At 39.8% G+C, this 17469-nt stretch overlaps 1 protein-coding gene across 1 annotated transcript in view; it reads right to left on the reverse strand.

The window, feature by feature from the left end:
• The window catches only part of ARHGAP10 (Rho GTPase activating protein 10), a 103105-nt gene that overhangs the window by 48663 nt on the left and 36973 nt on the right, over window positions 1–17469 (reverse strand). Inside the window, exons 8-15 of the mRNA XM_063415242.1 lie at window positions 16034–16163; window positions 14731–14837; window positions 14338–14432; window positions 11555–11636; window positions 10573–10615; window positions 9240–9305; window positions 4778–4852; window positions 143–230 (exon numbers count right to left, since the gene is read on the reverse strand). Of these exons, the coding sequence (XP_063271312.1) occupies window positions 143–230; window positions 4778–4852; window positions 9240–9305; window positions 10573–10615; window positions 11555–11636; window positions 14338–14432; window positions 14731–14837; window positions 16034–16163 (686 nt within the window). The remainder of the gene's footprint in view (window positions 1–142; window positions 231–4777; window positions 4853–9239; window positions 9306–10572; window positions 10616–11554; window positions 11637–14337; window positions 14433–14730; window positions 14838–16033; window positions 16164–17469) is intronic.

The raw sequence follows: 17469 nt of genomic DNA on the forward strand, positions 1-17469 counted from the left end.
CAAATAAAAAACATATTTGGACAAAATGAGCTCCTGTTCTAAAATGTAGCAAAGCTAACTGGTGCAGCTTAAAACACTGCATAAGAGAACTAAAATAAGAATTTATAGTCTAAAAACCCAAATGAGCAAGAGCCGGCCGTACCGCAGATACTGCTTCAGAGCACTCGTAATCGTCTTCACTTCCCAATCCACAGAGTTCTCCAGGTCAACCTCATTGCAGGTTTTTGAATCTAGAAAATATCCAGAAAGAGAAAAGGGACATGAAAAAGGGGATTTTAAATCAGTATGAGCTACATGAACAGCAACACACCAATTTTCAACACTACGTGTTTGCTCACATGAGCACAGAAGCAACGTCCTTTTTATTATTATTATTTGGTGATATGAAGACCAAATATTCAGATCTGTTTATAAATTCCATTTTCATATTTTGTTTTTAAAACTATTCACTGCTGATTTTTTTTTCTTTAACGAAGGATTAAAAATCACCCTCATGTAAAAAGATCTCTCTAGCAATTGAAATTTTCACACCTCTAATTAAACAGAGAGATGTTCACAAATACAGAAAGATGTCCAAAAACAGTTTAGGGAAAAAGACCCTCTAAAAAGAATTTATCTTTTATTCTTTTATTTCTTATTTAAAGTGATAAACTCTTTCCATAGTTTTGCTTGTAAATTGTTGATGAGAAGAGTCAAAGTGCAGCTCCACCCTCTGTGTGAAAACCTTTAAGAGGTGTTCCCAAAGAGGAAAAGGAGATTTTTGCTGCATGTTTGCCTTATTTGATCACTTTTAGCCACTGGAAGGAAATCCTTGTTTGTCTGACCATTGCCAGGGCCCCAGAACTCCCAATCTCCCGGGTTAGCTGGGAACAAGAGTGACCAAACCAAAAGGGTTTTGTTGGATTGACCCAGCAACTTGAAGACTTTGACACATAAAAAACAACACACTGGGATGTTTTTTAATCAAAAAACCCCTTTTGGCCTCAAAACAGAGGCCAGCCCAGCCCAATGCGAGTTCCCTGTTATTATTTACTGAGAAATATTTCTATCAGTCACTGCTGACACAGATTACGTGTGGACCCCTCCACACAATTCAGAACTCATTTGTTACTTGGCCTGTCAGACAAACGACAGACACATTTAAAAAATCAAATTAGGATCCCTGATTAAAGGTGCAGTCCTTTTACTGGGACTAAATAATTTTGTTCTAAAAGCTGTGCCAAGCAATTATTTCTGTAACTGAATATTCTCCCTCATTATATCAATTATTTAAATCTCATTTTTAAAATACAGGTCAGGTAACATTTTCTAGCAAACTGTTCCTAGCCAACCACCACCCAAAATACTCAGAATTGTCTCAGATATAAGCTTCTTTTTTTGTTTTTTAGCATGCTAGCTGTTTCCATGTTCAAATTCTCTTTTTCGAGAAGAAAATTTGTCTCCTGAATTAATCAAATAAAAACTGCCATCACATCAGAAGCTACAAAATCTATGGGGGTTTTGTTACTAAACTACTATGTAATATCCAGTTTTTAAATAGCTGCTCCATAATCATCAGCCTCCTTTACATTCAAAGTAAGCACTCTGCTCATTGAAATTTGTTGATGAATTTTGGGAAGAAAACAACAGGCGTCTGAATTCCAAAGCGAGCCTCTTAAAATAAAAAATAGAAGTTATTGTTGAAACATGTCATTATCTCTCTGAGGAAAAAAAAATAGCCCTGCTGCAAGCTCCTGGTTTGATTGTAGAAGCCATCAAGATTTAAAGACATTTTCTTCATTTTTGGTTTGGTATTTGCTTTACATTGCTCTGTGCTTTATCACCTGATTGATTTCGCTATTCCTGCTGCATTTTCCCCCTCTACCTCAAACGTCCCATTGCAGTAAGAACTGGAAGTTTAAGCAGATTTGAAGAAAAATTACCCTGGCTGTTTTCATGCCCCTTGCTCATGTAACAGCCACTGTGCACTGAGGGGAATTTTATGCCTGTAAAACTAATTGTGTGTATTTAGGAACAGCTTTGGACAGATCAGGTCTACATTTTATGCAAATCTTTCTGACAATGAGGGAGCCAGAGGTTGGTTAGGAGGAGACTCTGCTTTCATATGCAACATGGCCACTGGAGATGTGCATGGGTACTGTAATCTACTGTATATGAAATAAATCTACTGTATATGAAATAAATCTACTGTATATGAAATAAAAAGGAATTCCGTGTCATTGTTTTGAAACCTGCTATTTTGGGAAGGCAGAAGCACCCGAAAGCTCCCTGCTACATGGAATATCTGGTATTTCTCACACCAGACAGCATCAGAAACCAAAGCTGCACCCATCAGCAGAGCTGCAGGTCCTCAGCAGTTCCTCACTGGACACCTCCCTTTAAATTCAAACAAGATCTTTGCTGCAAAACAGCACAGTACCACTTACAGGTAACTTCACTGACTAAGCCACTTGTAAAATTAACTTCTATTTTTAAGTAGAATTGTAGATTTGATTGCTAAGCCTGATTTTGCAGAGACTTCGCTCCACTAGATATTTGCATTACAGATGAAAATCTATGCATTCATAGCACTAGAAAAGCATATGTTGGTCTTCTCATACTCTCCTGACTCTCAGACTACTTTCCAAAATTCTACAGAAAATATTCTCAAAAAGAGACAAAACTATAAAAAAAAAAGAAAAAAAAAAAAAAATCACGTCCCTGTTACCATTTGGAAGACTTTTTTCACATCAGGCCTTTCCAACTGTGAACCTCATGGTCAGTGATAGGTCCCTTAAAATACTTTGAAATCTTATCAAACATTTTAAAATACAGAAAGTTAATATGAGTTTTTTATGATTCTGAAAAATCTTTCATATAAAAGAGTATCTAAGAGTATGCCCAGAGACAAAGGATTAAAGATTAATCAGTCATTTTAAATTCTCTGTACCACTGTATATCAAAAAGGAACCCTCTTTGTTCTCCTCTGAGGACAGAGAGATAAAGAGCAGAGCAAGGATCACTTTCAACAAATCATCAGAAAGGAGCTGCTCTCACCCCAACTTTTTCCTGTTCACTATTTTGCCTCATCTTGATACCATTGTATTCTTCCCATGTCAAATAAATATGTGAAACTTGGGAACGACAAAAAAACGTTCCTGATTTTAAAAAGTAACCAAAAGCAGATGCTGGAATCCCCAGCAAACTCTTCCAGCTGCTACTGAACCACTGGCAACCTGAATCTATTTAATTTGGACAGCAGTAATGGCAGCAAGGAAAATCTGCCTGCCAGACCTGCACGCCCAAGCTGAGGCAGCAAGAAGGAAGCTGAAAAGCATCTTGTGCTATCAAATGAATTTAATCAAGGCTCTCTGAGTGACAGCACGTCATTCTTGCCATGGTCAATGGCTAAAGATGGTTATTGCTCACCGAGGCTAACCCCAACACAGATAAACAACCACGAAAATCTGTTACAGATCAGTCATTTTTATTAATCCCAGCTCGTATTTCCAAGAAGAGCCTTTTTTCAATAATACTTTAAAGGTTTACTAATGGAGTACTTCAGGGTGCTGTTAATATTGATTAAAGGAAGACATCATAAATTAATATTTAGCAAGGTCATTATGACAGATTGATATGACATGCAGGTCCTCAAGTCTCAAGATGTCTTATCATTTCTGAGGAGACAGGCTGTTTGAAAAAATAAAGGAAGGGAAAGAAAAAGTCTTACAGGTGGCACTGAACTGACAGCAGCACATAATATAAAAGCGCTTTGTCATTCACATAATGTCTGGGGTAATGAAATGAATTCACTTTCTGGCTTCCTTCAGTTTGCAGTGCCAAAGAACACTGTGTTATCAGCACAGATGGAGCATGCATGGTTCTGGAGAAGAGCCTGGTGCAAACTGCAAACAAGCTTCTTTGCATACCAATGAATCCCTGAGTATCAGACCTTTGCTGTCAAGTGACAGGTTTGGGAGCTGTGTAAAAATGAACTAATCCCAGTGGTCTTGTCTGCCTGCATGTACTGTCAGTGCTCAGGACAAGGGAACACGGCGCGTTTCGCAGTCGTGGCCACTGCTTTGGTGAGAGAGAGCAGGCAGATGAGGGACTGCATCCAGGTGCCAATATTCCTCTCTTTTTCCCTCCCCCAGGGACAGCAGAGAGGCAGGAGAATTCCAGTCACTGGAATTAAAGATGCAGCAAAATTTCCAGAGAGAAAAGGGAGGAAAAAAAGTTTATGCGAATTATTTTAGCTAGCTGGGTAGAAAAGAGCCTGAGATGCTGAAGTTTACAAAACCAAATCCTTTCTCCATCTGTCTCCTGCCTCGACACACAGTTATTATTAATACATATATCATATCTCTCCTCTTCAACCAAATAGCTCTTTAACAGTGGGCTTAAATTAATTGTCTTATTTGCACAGTGATTAACTGAAGACACATGGGCAAGGGAGAAGGAAGGTGGAAACTTCAAACAATGAAGGAACCAGCTTCAAACTTTCCTTAGTTTGGTATTTTCAACTCTCTGATCAGATTCTTCATCTTAGGCTGCTTTAATCCCACTTCCATCAACCTTGCACAAAGAACATTCTTTGCTCCTAAATGTCTCATAGCACTTCTTAATTTATTCATTTCAACTCATCCAGGTCTTTCTAAAGTAGAGGAACTTACAATGACAAGGTGATTATTTGCATGGACTGGAGCAAACTACTGGCAGGTGCTTTAAAAAGTGAATATTGACAGTAAAACAACATGAAATAAAATACTGAAAAAATATTTGTAAAATAGAGGCATACCCATCAACAAACTCAGAAGTCTCTGGACCTTTGAACTCACCCCCACAACTCTGTACAATCCTTGGTCATTTATACCTATTATGTAAAAAACAAACAAACAAACAAAAAGCATGAGATCAATCACAGTCAAATTTAGCATTAAAAATTCTGCCCCAGGCAACAAATTTTCTTCAAAGACAGAGAGACTACATAGTTTTAACAGTCCCAAGAACAACATTAAAAATTAAGTATTACAAGAATCCTTTTGTTACTCCGTTTTTAAGGTAAGTCCATGTTATATTTTGATAAAGATTTCATGTACCTCAACTCCATTTCTGAAACTGAGAGAAGAAGCAAACAGGGACAAAGCTATGGTGAAAATAAATACATTAACCACTGTCTAATTCCAAAAAATTTAAACTGCATTTTGGGTACATCGACAGCCACATTCTAATAATGCAAGAAATGAACCAACAAATGCTCCATTGAGATTTCTTCTATAAATTTAACATTTCTGTTTCCCCCCTCCCAATGTTTAGTGACTAAAACACTTTGGATGAAGAAGAACTTAAGCCTGTTCCCAGTTCTCCAAACCAGTAATTTTTCAAGTTCATAAATGCTTTCTATTTAAGATACAAGGCCTCACTCCAACCCACTGTGGTGCACACAGGAGTTACATCCAGAGGCACCACCAAAAGCTCCTGAACCGTTTTGATGGGATGAACAGAGGAGCCACAACCAGCAGAGAATTTTAGTCCCTACTCCCATTTTATATTGGCACTGGACACTTTCCTGGCATTGCTCTGTGCCCTCCCATCATGAATACATTCACTTCTCTACCCTTTTTTTTTTTTTTGCTTTCTGTTACATTACCCAGTTTTATCCCCAGAGAAGTAAAATTGTGAATATAAATTGAAAAAGGGGAGGGAGAGAAGGGGCAAGGAAGAAGAAGGGCAAAATGAGGTGGTCTTTGTCTGCTGCATTGTTTCAGAGCCCAGATAGTGGGAGATAAAATACTGAAGTACACAAATGTTTGAGAGGCCTCACCATAAGCAGCCATCTACAAACACAATCTACCTTCACAATCACGCTGGCCTGGAAGAGCAGAAATGCCACAAAATACCTGTGTCTCTACTCCAAGGAAATCTTTTCAAATAACAGATTATGTGGTATTCTTATTCAAAATATCCTTCAACAAAGGAAGAATTGTGGAGAATTCCCAGCTTCAATACCAAGCTGTTCCAACACAGAGAAGGAAAATTAAAACCAGTCATATGAGAAAAAAAAGTTTCTTCCCAAATAAATATTAGATGAAGTATGTAAAAATCATTAGCCTTTTAATGAATTACTGTCAGACAGAGCCATAACACACAGCAATAATTCTCAATATGGGAGAGAGAACTTGGCTTTTTCTACCTCCTCAGCTCCTGCCTAGCCTTGCTGCACCTTCTCTCTCCTCTCTGACGCCTTCCTCTTCTTCAAACAATCTGCAGCCTCCTGGGCCACCCCAGATCCTTGAGCCTGCTCAATCCTCCCTGCCCTGCTCCCTCCTCTATCCCTGCCTGCTCCAGCTGGGCAGAACTGGCCCTTTCCTCCCCAGGAAGGGGGAATGGAATGGTGCTGAGCATTAAGATAGAAGCCACGTTTAGAGCTGGCTCAAAGCAACAGAGTGAGCCAAATCTCCTTTATTTTATGTGTGCTCATCAAAGCACACAACTGCAGTGTATGCTCACAGTTCAGCTGTGCACAAAAGAACAAACTCAAAAAAGAAATAGCTATAGGGCCACAACACTGTTCTTCTAAAAAGATGAAGTTATCAACACAACAAATTAAGTTTTAGTATGACAGCATGCTATGAACCACTTGGAGACACTAAAAAAACCCTCAACAATCCAATCCTTGGTGCACTCCAAACAAGAATGCACTACAAATCCATCTTGAGAGCAGCAAATAGTTCTTGCTTCAAACTTCTCAGATGTGTCCAGGAAAATTCTGGTACCAAACTAGCACCAAGCTTCGCCAAAATGCATCACAGTTTTTTTATACAACGTCTTCTACTACTTTTAGTAACACTTTTAGTACTACTTTTAGTAATACTTTTTAGAACAAGCCTTCTGCATCATAGGCAAGATGCTAAAAAGCTGAAGAAATACTGTCACACTCAGCTTTTGCTTATCTCAGAGGTTGATTTGGGACTTCCTGTGCTGCTAATATTAAAACTGGGGGGAACCAACTGTGCTGACCCCAAACAGGCTTAGCCACAATCAAGGTCAAACCACAAAACCTCCTGCTCAGTATTCAAACAGACACGACAATGCTGAAGTCTCTGAGAAATGGCAGCATTGGAGCTATGACAGTCCTACAGCAATAATCGTGAGCCTGTGAGAGAGATTATCAGATAATTGATCGGTTTCAAATTCATCAACGTGAAAAAAGCACAGCTAATTGCTTGCAGACATCAAGGAGTGCAAAAAGAGGCATTAATATTTCAACACAGTTTTCGAAGACACCTTTGACTACACTTCCAAACGATGTTTTATTTAAAATACACAAACCCTGCACCAGTCCCGTATCTGATTTAATCTGCACATTTCAGATCTTCAGCGCATCCAACACTGCTAAAGCCTGGCATTTACAGAGCACAATTGAGGGTGACTCACTGCAAGGAACTCACTGCATTTCCCCGCTGAAACGCTGAAATGCAACCCGGAGAGCTGCAGCCCCGCAGCACAACCTCCTCCTGATTCACATCAGCTCAGGAGCTTTGGCTGCCTGATGGCAGAATTTGGCACAGGGACACAGTTTGTGAAGCATGCTGAGAATACGAGGGATTGAAAGCAAGGCAGTCATTTATACTATTGTAAGCAGGGTACACAGGTAGATAAGTTCACTTTGTGACTGGCATTGCACATATAGCTGCAAATACAACTTTTTATACCAAAATCCACGGCGCAGAGACAGCCGTGCAAGTGACACTCTAAATTCAAGGGAGTGACAGCGGGGTTTTAGTCCCTTGCAAAGGTTTTCTGCTCCTCTTCAGGGTGTGCTGAGGAGCAGCTCAATGCTGCCATCTCTCTCTGCAGCTCAGATTGGCGGCTCCAAGCTCCAGACAAATCAAACTGCTCTGGCAAACTTTACCCATCTCAGCCTCTCAGGAGGTACAAACAACCACTTGCACATAAAAAACATGCACGGAGCCTTTACCAATGGAGCAAGCAGCTCTTTGATGTTTCTATAAACATCCCCCCCCCCCCGTTCTATTATTCTCAGTAGAGAATAACAAATGAAATACTCCAAAGAGAATCCCAAAATGCTCTCTCCAAGACAAAACACAGGTGCACATCCAAGCAGCAGCGTGTGAGAGGTGGGATGCACATCCTGACTCCTCAGCATTTCCCACCAGGTAAAGCACAGCAAAGCTCTGGGAAGGCAATGCTGAATCAGAAGCTCACGTGAATTTTAACCAAGACACTGAATTTTTTTTTGTGCTTCCACTCATTCAGAGCAAATAATTCCCTTCTTGGCTTTACAGAAGGGAACATAACTGAGAAAAAAATGATCCAGCCATTGACAAGTTTATGTTCAATATCTCTGTTATGCTCCTCTCTCTCTGAATACCAGACTACTTCTGCTGTGACATGACAAGACTATTCTCAGTTTCCACCCACACTAGACTGTCCTCTCTTTCCACCCACGCCAACCTCACACCCATTATGATTAAAAGAGATAAAAACATGGCACACAAGCACCATCTCTGAAGAAGCATCTGTCCTGTTTTCTCCTGCTGAATATAACTTGCTTTTGATGTGTTATCATTAAAGTAAAATACCCAAGTAAAAACTGTTTTCAAGAAAAAGTACAGGTAGAAAATTCTGCAGCTTGAGAGGTGGGATTTTCTTCATCATACAACTATTTGTCCAAACTCTCTTAAGACAAACAACTGAATGCTCTCCTGGCCCTCTGTTTGTTTAGCTCAGCAGATAGCAGCAGAAGGTTCTTTAGAGGATTCTTGTTTTGGAGTTTTGATTACTTGTCTTGTTTTTTAAACGCAGTTGACGTTAAGTTCAGAATCAGTAAACAGAAAATCATCAATGGCTGCTTGAAATGTAATGGACAAATCAAGTGGATTGAAACCAAACTAAGTGGGTTGTTGAGCTGCTAGAAGGTAGTACCTCACCTAACTGTATTCCTGGAATCCCAGGATAAGAAAGAAGAAACACAGGATTCTCAGCTACTGTGCACAAAAATTGGCTCCCTTTGCCAGGACAGGTGCTATTCCCCACTTTTGGCAAACACATTTCTTGTAAGAAAGCCACGCATAAAAGGATGGGATTGGACAGATTCTTGGTCAGTGTAATCAGTGAAATGTCTTCCAGGGTAAAATCTTTTCCAGAGATCTACAGGAGACTCTAGCACACAAGCCCTCTTCACAGAGCAGAGCAGCTGCTTCACCCCTTCTCAGACAGGCTGGGCTCATCCTTACCTCGTGTTTCAACAGCACTGATGCACTTTTTGATGATGGTGAACCCTATCTTATCCAATTGTGCACCTACAAAAAAATAAAAAGGGTTGAGCAGTTTTAAAGCACCACTGCAATTATGTCTTTCACTAAAAATAAGGCTGGACTTAATCACAAGGCTAGTACTTTTGAGGCAGAACTAAATATTCTGGAATTGGTAGAACACATCACTTTTTATAGAGAAATTCTGGTTTTTTTCTCCTTTGCCTAGCCAAAGTAAAGGCTTGTTCTGGTGCTAGTGGCTTCAGGGAATGTGTTCACAGCAGCATCCTTTGAAGAATGGGATCTCTGATTAGTCACACACGTCGGCAGATGCAAGATGGAATTGAACAGCGCTTACTGCAACATCGACAGCATCTGAGAGAGTTCACCAAATGGGACAAGGAAGTACTTACGATGAAAAAAACATAATTATCAACAGCAGGGCTTTTACTGAGCCCTACCCTGAGCCAAAGAAACTCCACACTAAAGAGACAGGACACATGTTCATCATTTGACAGCAGTTAATGATCTGACTACGTGAAAGCAGATGCATGAACAGGACAACAGCTGAGCTCCAGCATTCCTTTGTTGCTCCTATCTTACTCTTTTCCTTCACATCTAAACTTCATTTAAATGCTTATGTTGCAAAACTGCCCTTCCCCCAAACATCTGGCCTTCTTGCTCCTGGGGACCTGGTCTTGCCCCAGGAAAAGACAAATCTGAGGAAAATTTTCTATTAATAACACCGGGATCCAGCGTTAATCAGCAATTTCAAGTTTTTAAAAAAGCAACAAAAATTGCCCATAATCAAAGGAAGATACCTCTTTTCACTCTTTCATACTTTGGCAACAGAAGAAAGCTAATGCTGTCTAAAGAAAGCCATCTCTTCTACTTCCATATTTTGGTTTATATTTTAAATGCAGAAATTCAGCTTTTTTGCTATCTTGACATTCAGCTGCAACTGCTTTTAAAACCATACCTACACATCCTAACAGAAATGCACACACAATCTGGATTAAGAAATTGTGATGCATTTACATCCAAATCCACGCTTGAATCAATTTCAGGCATGAAGTAAATTGGCAAAACCAATCAGACTCTTTCTCCAGCTGATGTCCAGTCCAACAATTCTTACATATGTACTGAGCCACTGTGAAAACCCATTAATTACAAATCTACAAGTAGTATTCAAAGTCAAGATTTAAAAGTAAAATAATTTAGCTGGATTTTTTTAGAGGAAAAAATAAATAACAAATTACCTTTGCCTTTCTCAATTGCAAAATATTACCAAAAAGAGCCTTATTCAAATACTTACTTCCCTCTCGTTTTGCATTCGTTCTGTTCAGGTTGATGAGCAGCTAACACAAAAAGAGTAAAAAAGACATCAATTATTTGAAAGACTTTCATGAAACCAGGAAAAAGGATTCTCAACAGGCACAAATAGAGCTGTTTACAGGCAGAACACAGCACCAGCAGAGCCCTGTGCTCCCTCAGAACAAAGCTACAGCCCCTGAAATTCACTGGGACGTGTGTGCTCCATGTCTCTCTGCAAGTGAGATTCCCACAGTTTCAAGGTCATTCAGATTATTAAGAATTTGATTATTCCTGGTGGTTATGTCCCAGTTTGGCTTTCCTAGAAGTTGTAAATTTACTGGGGAGTGCAGCTCAGCCAACATGTCATGGTAATAAACATCTCTGCAAATTAAACCAGAGGATGGAACAACAGACTGTACCACTGTCTGAAAAAACCCATATTTCTGCCCCACAAGACCAATATATTTAAACCTGTAAGAACAAATAGTGTGCTGCAATTCAGCATTTCAGAGCTGTTTCCTGATGCCAGGCAGAAATTAAGCAAATTCATGCACAATCTCAGTCCCATTGACAAGAATTTTTTGATCTGGTTTTAAAAGATAAAATAATAATAGCATGTAATTCACTCACGGAAGATTTGCCACTGGAATGCATCATGTGAGCACCAGACTAAATGAACATGCTTATATCAGATGTTTTCTACAACACCAATGTTATTATTGGGATGGGAAACTATTTATAAAAATCGATGCTGTCATTACAATGAAAAATTCTCACATCAGCATTAGCAGTTATCTACACTGAGTTTTACCAAGTTACTCATCCATCCTGAGTCTTCTTTCACTTTTATCCTTTATTCATTGAATTTATCACTTTGCAAACCACATAATCCCAGTTTATCAAAGTATAAATGGGATCAGAAAGCAGAGGGTGAGGGAATTCCCCATTACACTATAAAAGAATATTTTAAAAATTAAACTTACAGCTTCTTTTCCATCCAAGGCTTCCATCCACAGCTTCCTGTCCTCCTCAGAAAATGCCTGCATGGTCACAGGAGCTCCAGGCCTGCAAATGTACCAACAACATAATGGAACTGCACTCATCAGCAACTAAAAATGCTTGTCAAATTCTATTTACAACTACCAGCAAAAGCCCATTGTCCTAAAAGTCAGGATTCATTTTCTTTTGCTTTATAACCGAACACTGCTGATCTTGAAAATAGAAGGTATAGAAGTGATACATGCAGTAAGAAATGGGGAGAACGGGGAGGAAAAAGGAAAGTGAATGTAATCTGCAAATTATTTATTTGAAAGAGCTCCTTGGTGATCACCTGCTGACTCCAACACTTGCTGGAGTCACTGAATTTGGCGAATTGTAAATAAACTTGGACTTGCATTGTTGTTAGATGAAAAATGGCATTTGTTAAATCAATATAGAACCTTCATCTTTAAAGCAGCAACAACGATCATGGCTTCCAAGTAAATATCTAATGAAAACAAACATCTTATTTCAGTAAAAAATGAAAACCAAACCATTTAATTCTTTCACTAAACTACAACTGGCAAGGTATCAGAGTATCAACCTAGAAGCAATGCATCAAACTCAGTATTTGCTGCATGAAATATCATTTATTTGTCTTCAAAATAAAGTCAGAGGAAACAAAACCTTCCCTCATTGTGTACTGGAAAAAATTAAAATCTAGGAAGTATTTCAGAAGTATAATGGTCTTTATCAATAAAATAACTTTTTTCTATCCTAGAAGGCCTCCACTCTTCTCCTTAAGATTTAAATTTCTCTACATTTACCACTAGTCCTTCAAGTAAACCCAGCAAAACTAGTTACCATTTACCACTAGTTACCTTCAAGTAAACATGGAGTACTAGGAACAGAAAATGTATCACTTCCCAGAATCTTAGCACCCTCGGAGCCATAAATATCAGAATTAAAAGAAAATAAAACCATTTTTTTGAAAAAAAAAATGCAAATTTTCAGCTAGCTCCAAGTTACGCTTAAGTCACACACAAGGCTGAATGTTTGCTACTTAAAAGCCTCCCCTAAAATTTTATGGTCTTGCCTCCTTCCAAAGCACAGCACCAAAGAAAACCCCAAGGCCTGTGTTATTGTTTAACTTGGAGAGCTGAGGGATGAGCGTGCCCTGAAGTGATACCAAGGAAACAAGGTAATGGCCTGCACCACAGAACTGATCTCCATGGGAACATCTCCGTGCTACACACACGTTATTGAAAGAAAAGTGTCTGATACCAAGGTCACAGTGCATCAAACTGTGTCTATTATATCAAGACAGAAAGATGAACTAGATTTTCTCCCTTTTACCAGAAAAGAGAAGGAAAAAAAGTGTTGCAGGATCAAGGAAACCCTGCTCTGCATCCATCTCTGTATAAACTGCAGACACACCACTGAGCAGAGGACACACAGACGGGGACAGACTGACATTTCTCACAGTTTTTTAGCATTTTAGCAGTTTGAAATCTGTTATCCCTGCTGGCCAAGCAATGCCCTGACCCAAGGGGAGCTGGTGCCTGAGTAGAAATCTTTATTCCCTTTTGTACTGCTGGGACACCTTTGAACAGACCCACACCCTCCTCAACACAAAAACTGAAGTTCAAACCACGCTGTGGAGTGATGACAAACATCCCCTGTGCTGTAAACGACCATCCTGCCATGTGGGCTGGAAGTTTCCTGATGCAGAGGGAGTTTCACATCCCTTTATTCCACATTATTGTGGAATGAGCACCCTCAGGCCAGCCTGCCTGGTCACACAGCTCTGCTCACACTGAGTAAAGTGTGAGCACATACTCACAGATCTGCACACCATCAGCAATCACAGCACAGGGGCCTGACAGATTGGCTTTGGAAGGGGAAAACACTAAAAATCTGATGCAAAAAAACCCCAAAAGTCTATAAAACTTGAAGACCTACTATATTATTAATTAGCATGTAGTTAATTGGTATAAGTAAGGAGTAAACATATAAATTAAAAGCAGCTCAGGAGGGGTGGATGGAAATATCAGCAGCAATCCACTAATTTATATCTAACATTTAACTCCAGACATGATCCATTTCTGCATCAAAAGAATGTACCATTACCACAAATTATTTATTTGGAATACCTTATCAAGTTGGGTACCCTCACCTTCATAAATGAAGGAAAATTAGAATGCTGCTGAAAGGTTTATTTATTTATCAGATTTTGAGATCATTTAGAGAAAAAAAGGAGCAAGTCTTTTCTTTAGAAATAGAGCAACAAGTGGTGCTTCAAAGAGACAGTGCCAAGAACGTGGCACAGGGTGCAGTGGGTGATTATACCAGGCATAAAAATCCCAAAAACTTTATTTCAGTCTGAAAATATCTCCTCAGCAACCCATCACTTTGGAATGCAGGACTGTGGTACAACATTGCCATGCCTATATAAATTATTACTGCCATCAGCCTTTCACTATAGCTCTATATATTTCCATTTATGCCACGTTTCTTCACTATGATAACAACTCTTAATATCTCCTCTTAACTTTGTGCTTTTCTTTAATGTGAGCTCAGGCAATTTAAGTTTAATTCCTCCCTGTTTCTGCTACAAACAGCTGAGGTAAAATCCAGTGAGCCATGGCAGGGCTTGCCTGCTCCTCCAGTGACCATTCCCACAGGAACTCTGCCTGAGGATTGAAGAAATCAGAATTTTGCAGTAATTTTGCAGCAGTTTTCACTACTACTCAAGAAGAGCTCTTCCTGGTGTGATTCACAAGCTTACCTGTCTGAAGCTTCCAAGTCAAAACAGAACCGCCTGTCTATTGTATCTGTGTTTCTTTTGGTGCAATATGTGAGGACAAAGAGCTCTGCATCACCCTGTGAAAAGAAAGTTTTTATAAGCTTGACCCAGTTTTGGTGAGTTTTTATAAGCTCCAGTAAGCCAGCTGTACAAGGCAAGTAAAGCAAATTTATATTAAATGGGAAAAGCTATACTGAAAACTGACACTTGCCCAGAATTTGCCCGTGTTTGCAGTTCACTTTTCTACACAATAACATAAAAGATGGAAGAAAGGACAAGGAGGGTAAAGGGGGAGAGTATTTGGCATATCTTATCTAACACACTCTGATCTGAACGCAGGACAAGTGCAAGAGTGGAATATTTAAATATACGTACAACTTTCCCTCCTGATCTGTGCTCATACGGGATCATGGAGAATTTCTTTGTCTCTTTCCTGTACATGCAGTAGTGCTTCACCCAGCTGGAGCCAAAGGGAGCAGGCCCTGCACAGCACAAAAACAATCAGTAATATGCACTTTTTCCAGTTTCTGCATTCTCTTCTCCTGCTTTTAAAATGACACTTAAGAGCCCTACTTAATTCCTAATGATGCAGCATTTAAGGCAAAGGTACAAATTAAGAATATTATACAACATCATACAAATGCTAACCATTGTTTATTATTCTAAAAACTGATGCATGTTGTGCTACTTCACTCTTATGCTTAATGACAAATGGAAAGAATTATTCATGTATCTTCTCTCGCCACTACAGACAAAATAACTTTTCCCTATAAAATAAATAACCCCTTGAGACTTTATTTAGCAGAAGACAGAAAGCTGGATTTACACCTGGTAACTGGAAGCTAAACAACCACAGATTACAAACCTCTGTTGCACGTTCTAAACAATCTCTTGATTAATTGTTCACAATTTCTGTCACCAGAACTCTCTCTTAATAATCAGTGCATACCCTATACAGAATACACTTTAGAGCCCAGCTTACTGTATCTCCTCACTTTTATTACTTTAATTTTCCTACAAAATAGGTCTGCAGTGAATCTTCTCAGTCTATAAGGGCAAAAACATGATTTATGCAAAACGTTGAAAAATAAATAATAAATTACAATAAATTGTCATTCCTTGAGCAACAGGAGCTCTGCATCTTGTTTGGCTTTTTTACTAGTGTGAGAAAGATTTATAATTGTTTGAAGTGTTGACAGGATATGATTTATGTGACATGCACCTTCTCAGCAAGAATTTTAACACCAGCTACCTAACATATAGCCTGCTTTATTTGACCCTATCATCACAATTAGGTAATGAAAGTGTATCAATGAATCAAGGAAATGACACTCAATTCCATCACACTCCAATTTCAGAGGCTAATTTGACAACTCGTGTTGCTGGCTGACAACAAATGTTTGACAGTTCTAGGGGAGGTCATTAGTAAGGGATCAAAAATAAGATGTTGGTCAAACAAAACTTCCCCTGAATTTAGTCACTTTTACTAAAAACTGTCACATTTTCAGCTTCATATTCTCTTTATGAGCCACAGTAACAATGCTGTTGGAAACTTTGAAAATATACTTAGATGACTCTTTAATTAACTCTAAATTCTTTGCATTTTCATGTTACCTGTGGAGATAAGAATTGCCCCTATGCCCAATATGGGCACCATAGAATACAAAATACACCTTACTTTTCTCCTGTACATAGAGGTAGCCTTCCATGGTGAAGTGATTTGCTCTTTTATGCTCCTGAGGATTCCTTCTGATCTTGTTCATGAGCTCCTCCACCTCTGATCTGGTTCCTTCAAAACGATTTCGTGTCTAGAAGGAGACAGCAAAAAGCCTTTGGTAAGGAGAGTGGAAGAAAGATTTATTCTCCCTGGCTGATGGGGATCAGTACTGGGTTTGCACAGCAGGGTTTTGGAGGTGGGGGGCTCTGTGAGAAGGTGACAGGAGCCTCCTCTGTGTCCCACAGAGCCAGAGCTGGACAGTTCCAAGGCAGACCAGCCTTTGGGCAAGGCTGAGCCCTCAGTGACCACAGCAGCGCCTCTGGGATCAGGTATTTGGGAGGGAAAACCTCACAAAGCCAAATGCAGCCAGAGAGTGGAGCAAGAACAGCTCTGCAGAACACAAGGTCAGTGCAGGAGGAGGGGCAGGAGATGCTCCAGGTGCCAGAGCTGAGATTGGGGTGAGCTTTTTCTTTCTTTTGTCTGAGGGGAGGAGACAGGCACTGAGAGGGAGGCAGGGTTTGTGGTGAGGCTGTGGAGAGGAAATCCACGGGATAATTCTCACAGTAAAGACAACCTGAATGAAAGGAAAGGCAACTACTACAGCTGGCAGCTCCTAAATCACTCTCCATATTTAGCTAGGCTGTCTGTACTGGATCTTGTACCCTTCAGTTTCTAACACATCAACCCAGTGTTCTGCCAGCAGCTCAGATGCACCACAGGCAAACCCCGGTTCATTTTTCCTTTGGGATGTCTTGTTGCTCCTCAGCACAGAGGAGAATGTGTCATGTCCTCTCACAATCTTTTCAAATGCCTCCTTCTATTCTCCTTTCACCTCGGAGAGTTGCTGAGCCTTGTTCTGCCTTCTGTCTACAGCCTCCATCTATTCATAAAACTTGAGCTGCAAAGCTCAAGCTCTTTAGAATTTGGTGAGGCACACTGTGATACCATTCAGCCAATTGAAAATGCAGCTGCTGAGATTAGCTTTATTTCTTAGTGCTCATCACTTTTCCAGATCACTCCACTGGCTCTTTTTCCTCTATATTCTGAAACCCAGCTCTTCAAAACTGTATCAGAGTTTCCCTCTCACGTTTCATGTGGCATCAGTTCCCCTCTGTGCTGCTCCTCACTCAGTTAAGCACAGAGAAGAAGCAAGTCTGGCCTGACATTTCCCCCACAAGCACTGGCTTCTACCACAGAAGCCTGCTGATGAAGTTACCACTAATTAGTTCCCCTTCTCAAACTAAACAACAGCTCAAAAGGAAACTTGACACTTGAACATACAGGAAGAAGAATAAAGGGATGGTCCTGGGACACGCCAACCACGTCACTGAGTGCATTACAACTGCAACCAGCTCTAAAAACAGACTGTCCTCTCCAAGAAGTTTCTGTGTCTTAAT

The sequence above is a fragment of the Prinia subflava genome, chromosome 18 (assembly GCF_021018805.1).
Source record: "Prinia subflava isolate CZ2003 ecotype Zambia chromosome 18, Cam_Psub_1.2, whole genome shotgun sequence".
NCBI classification, from domain to species: Eukaryota; Metazoa; Chordata; class Aves; order Passeriformes; family Cisticolidae; genus Prinia; species Prinia subflava.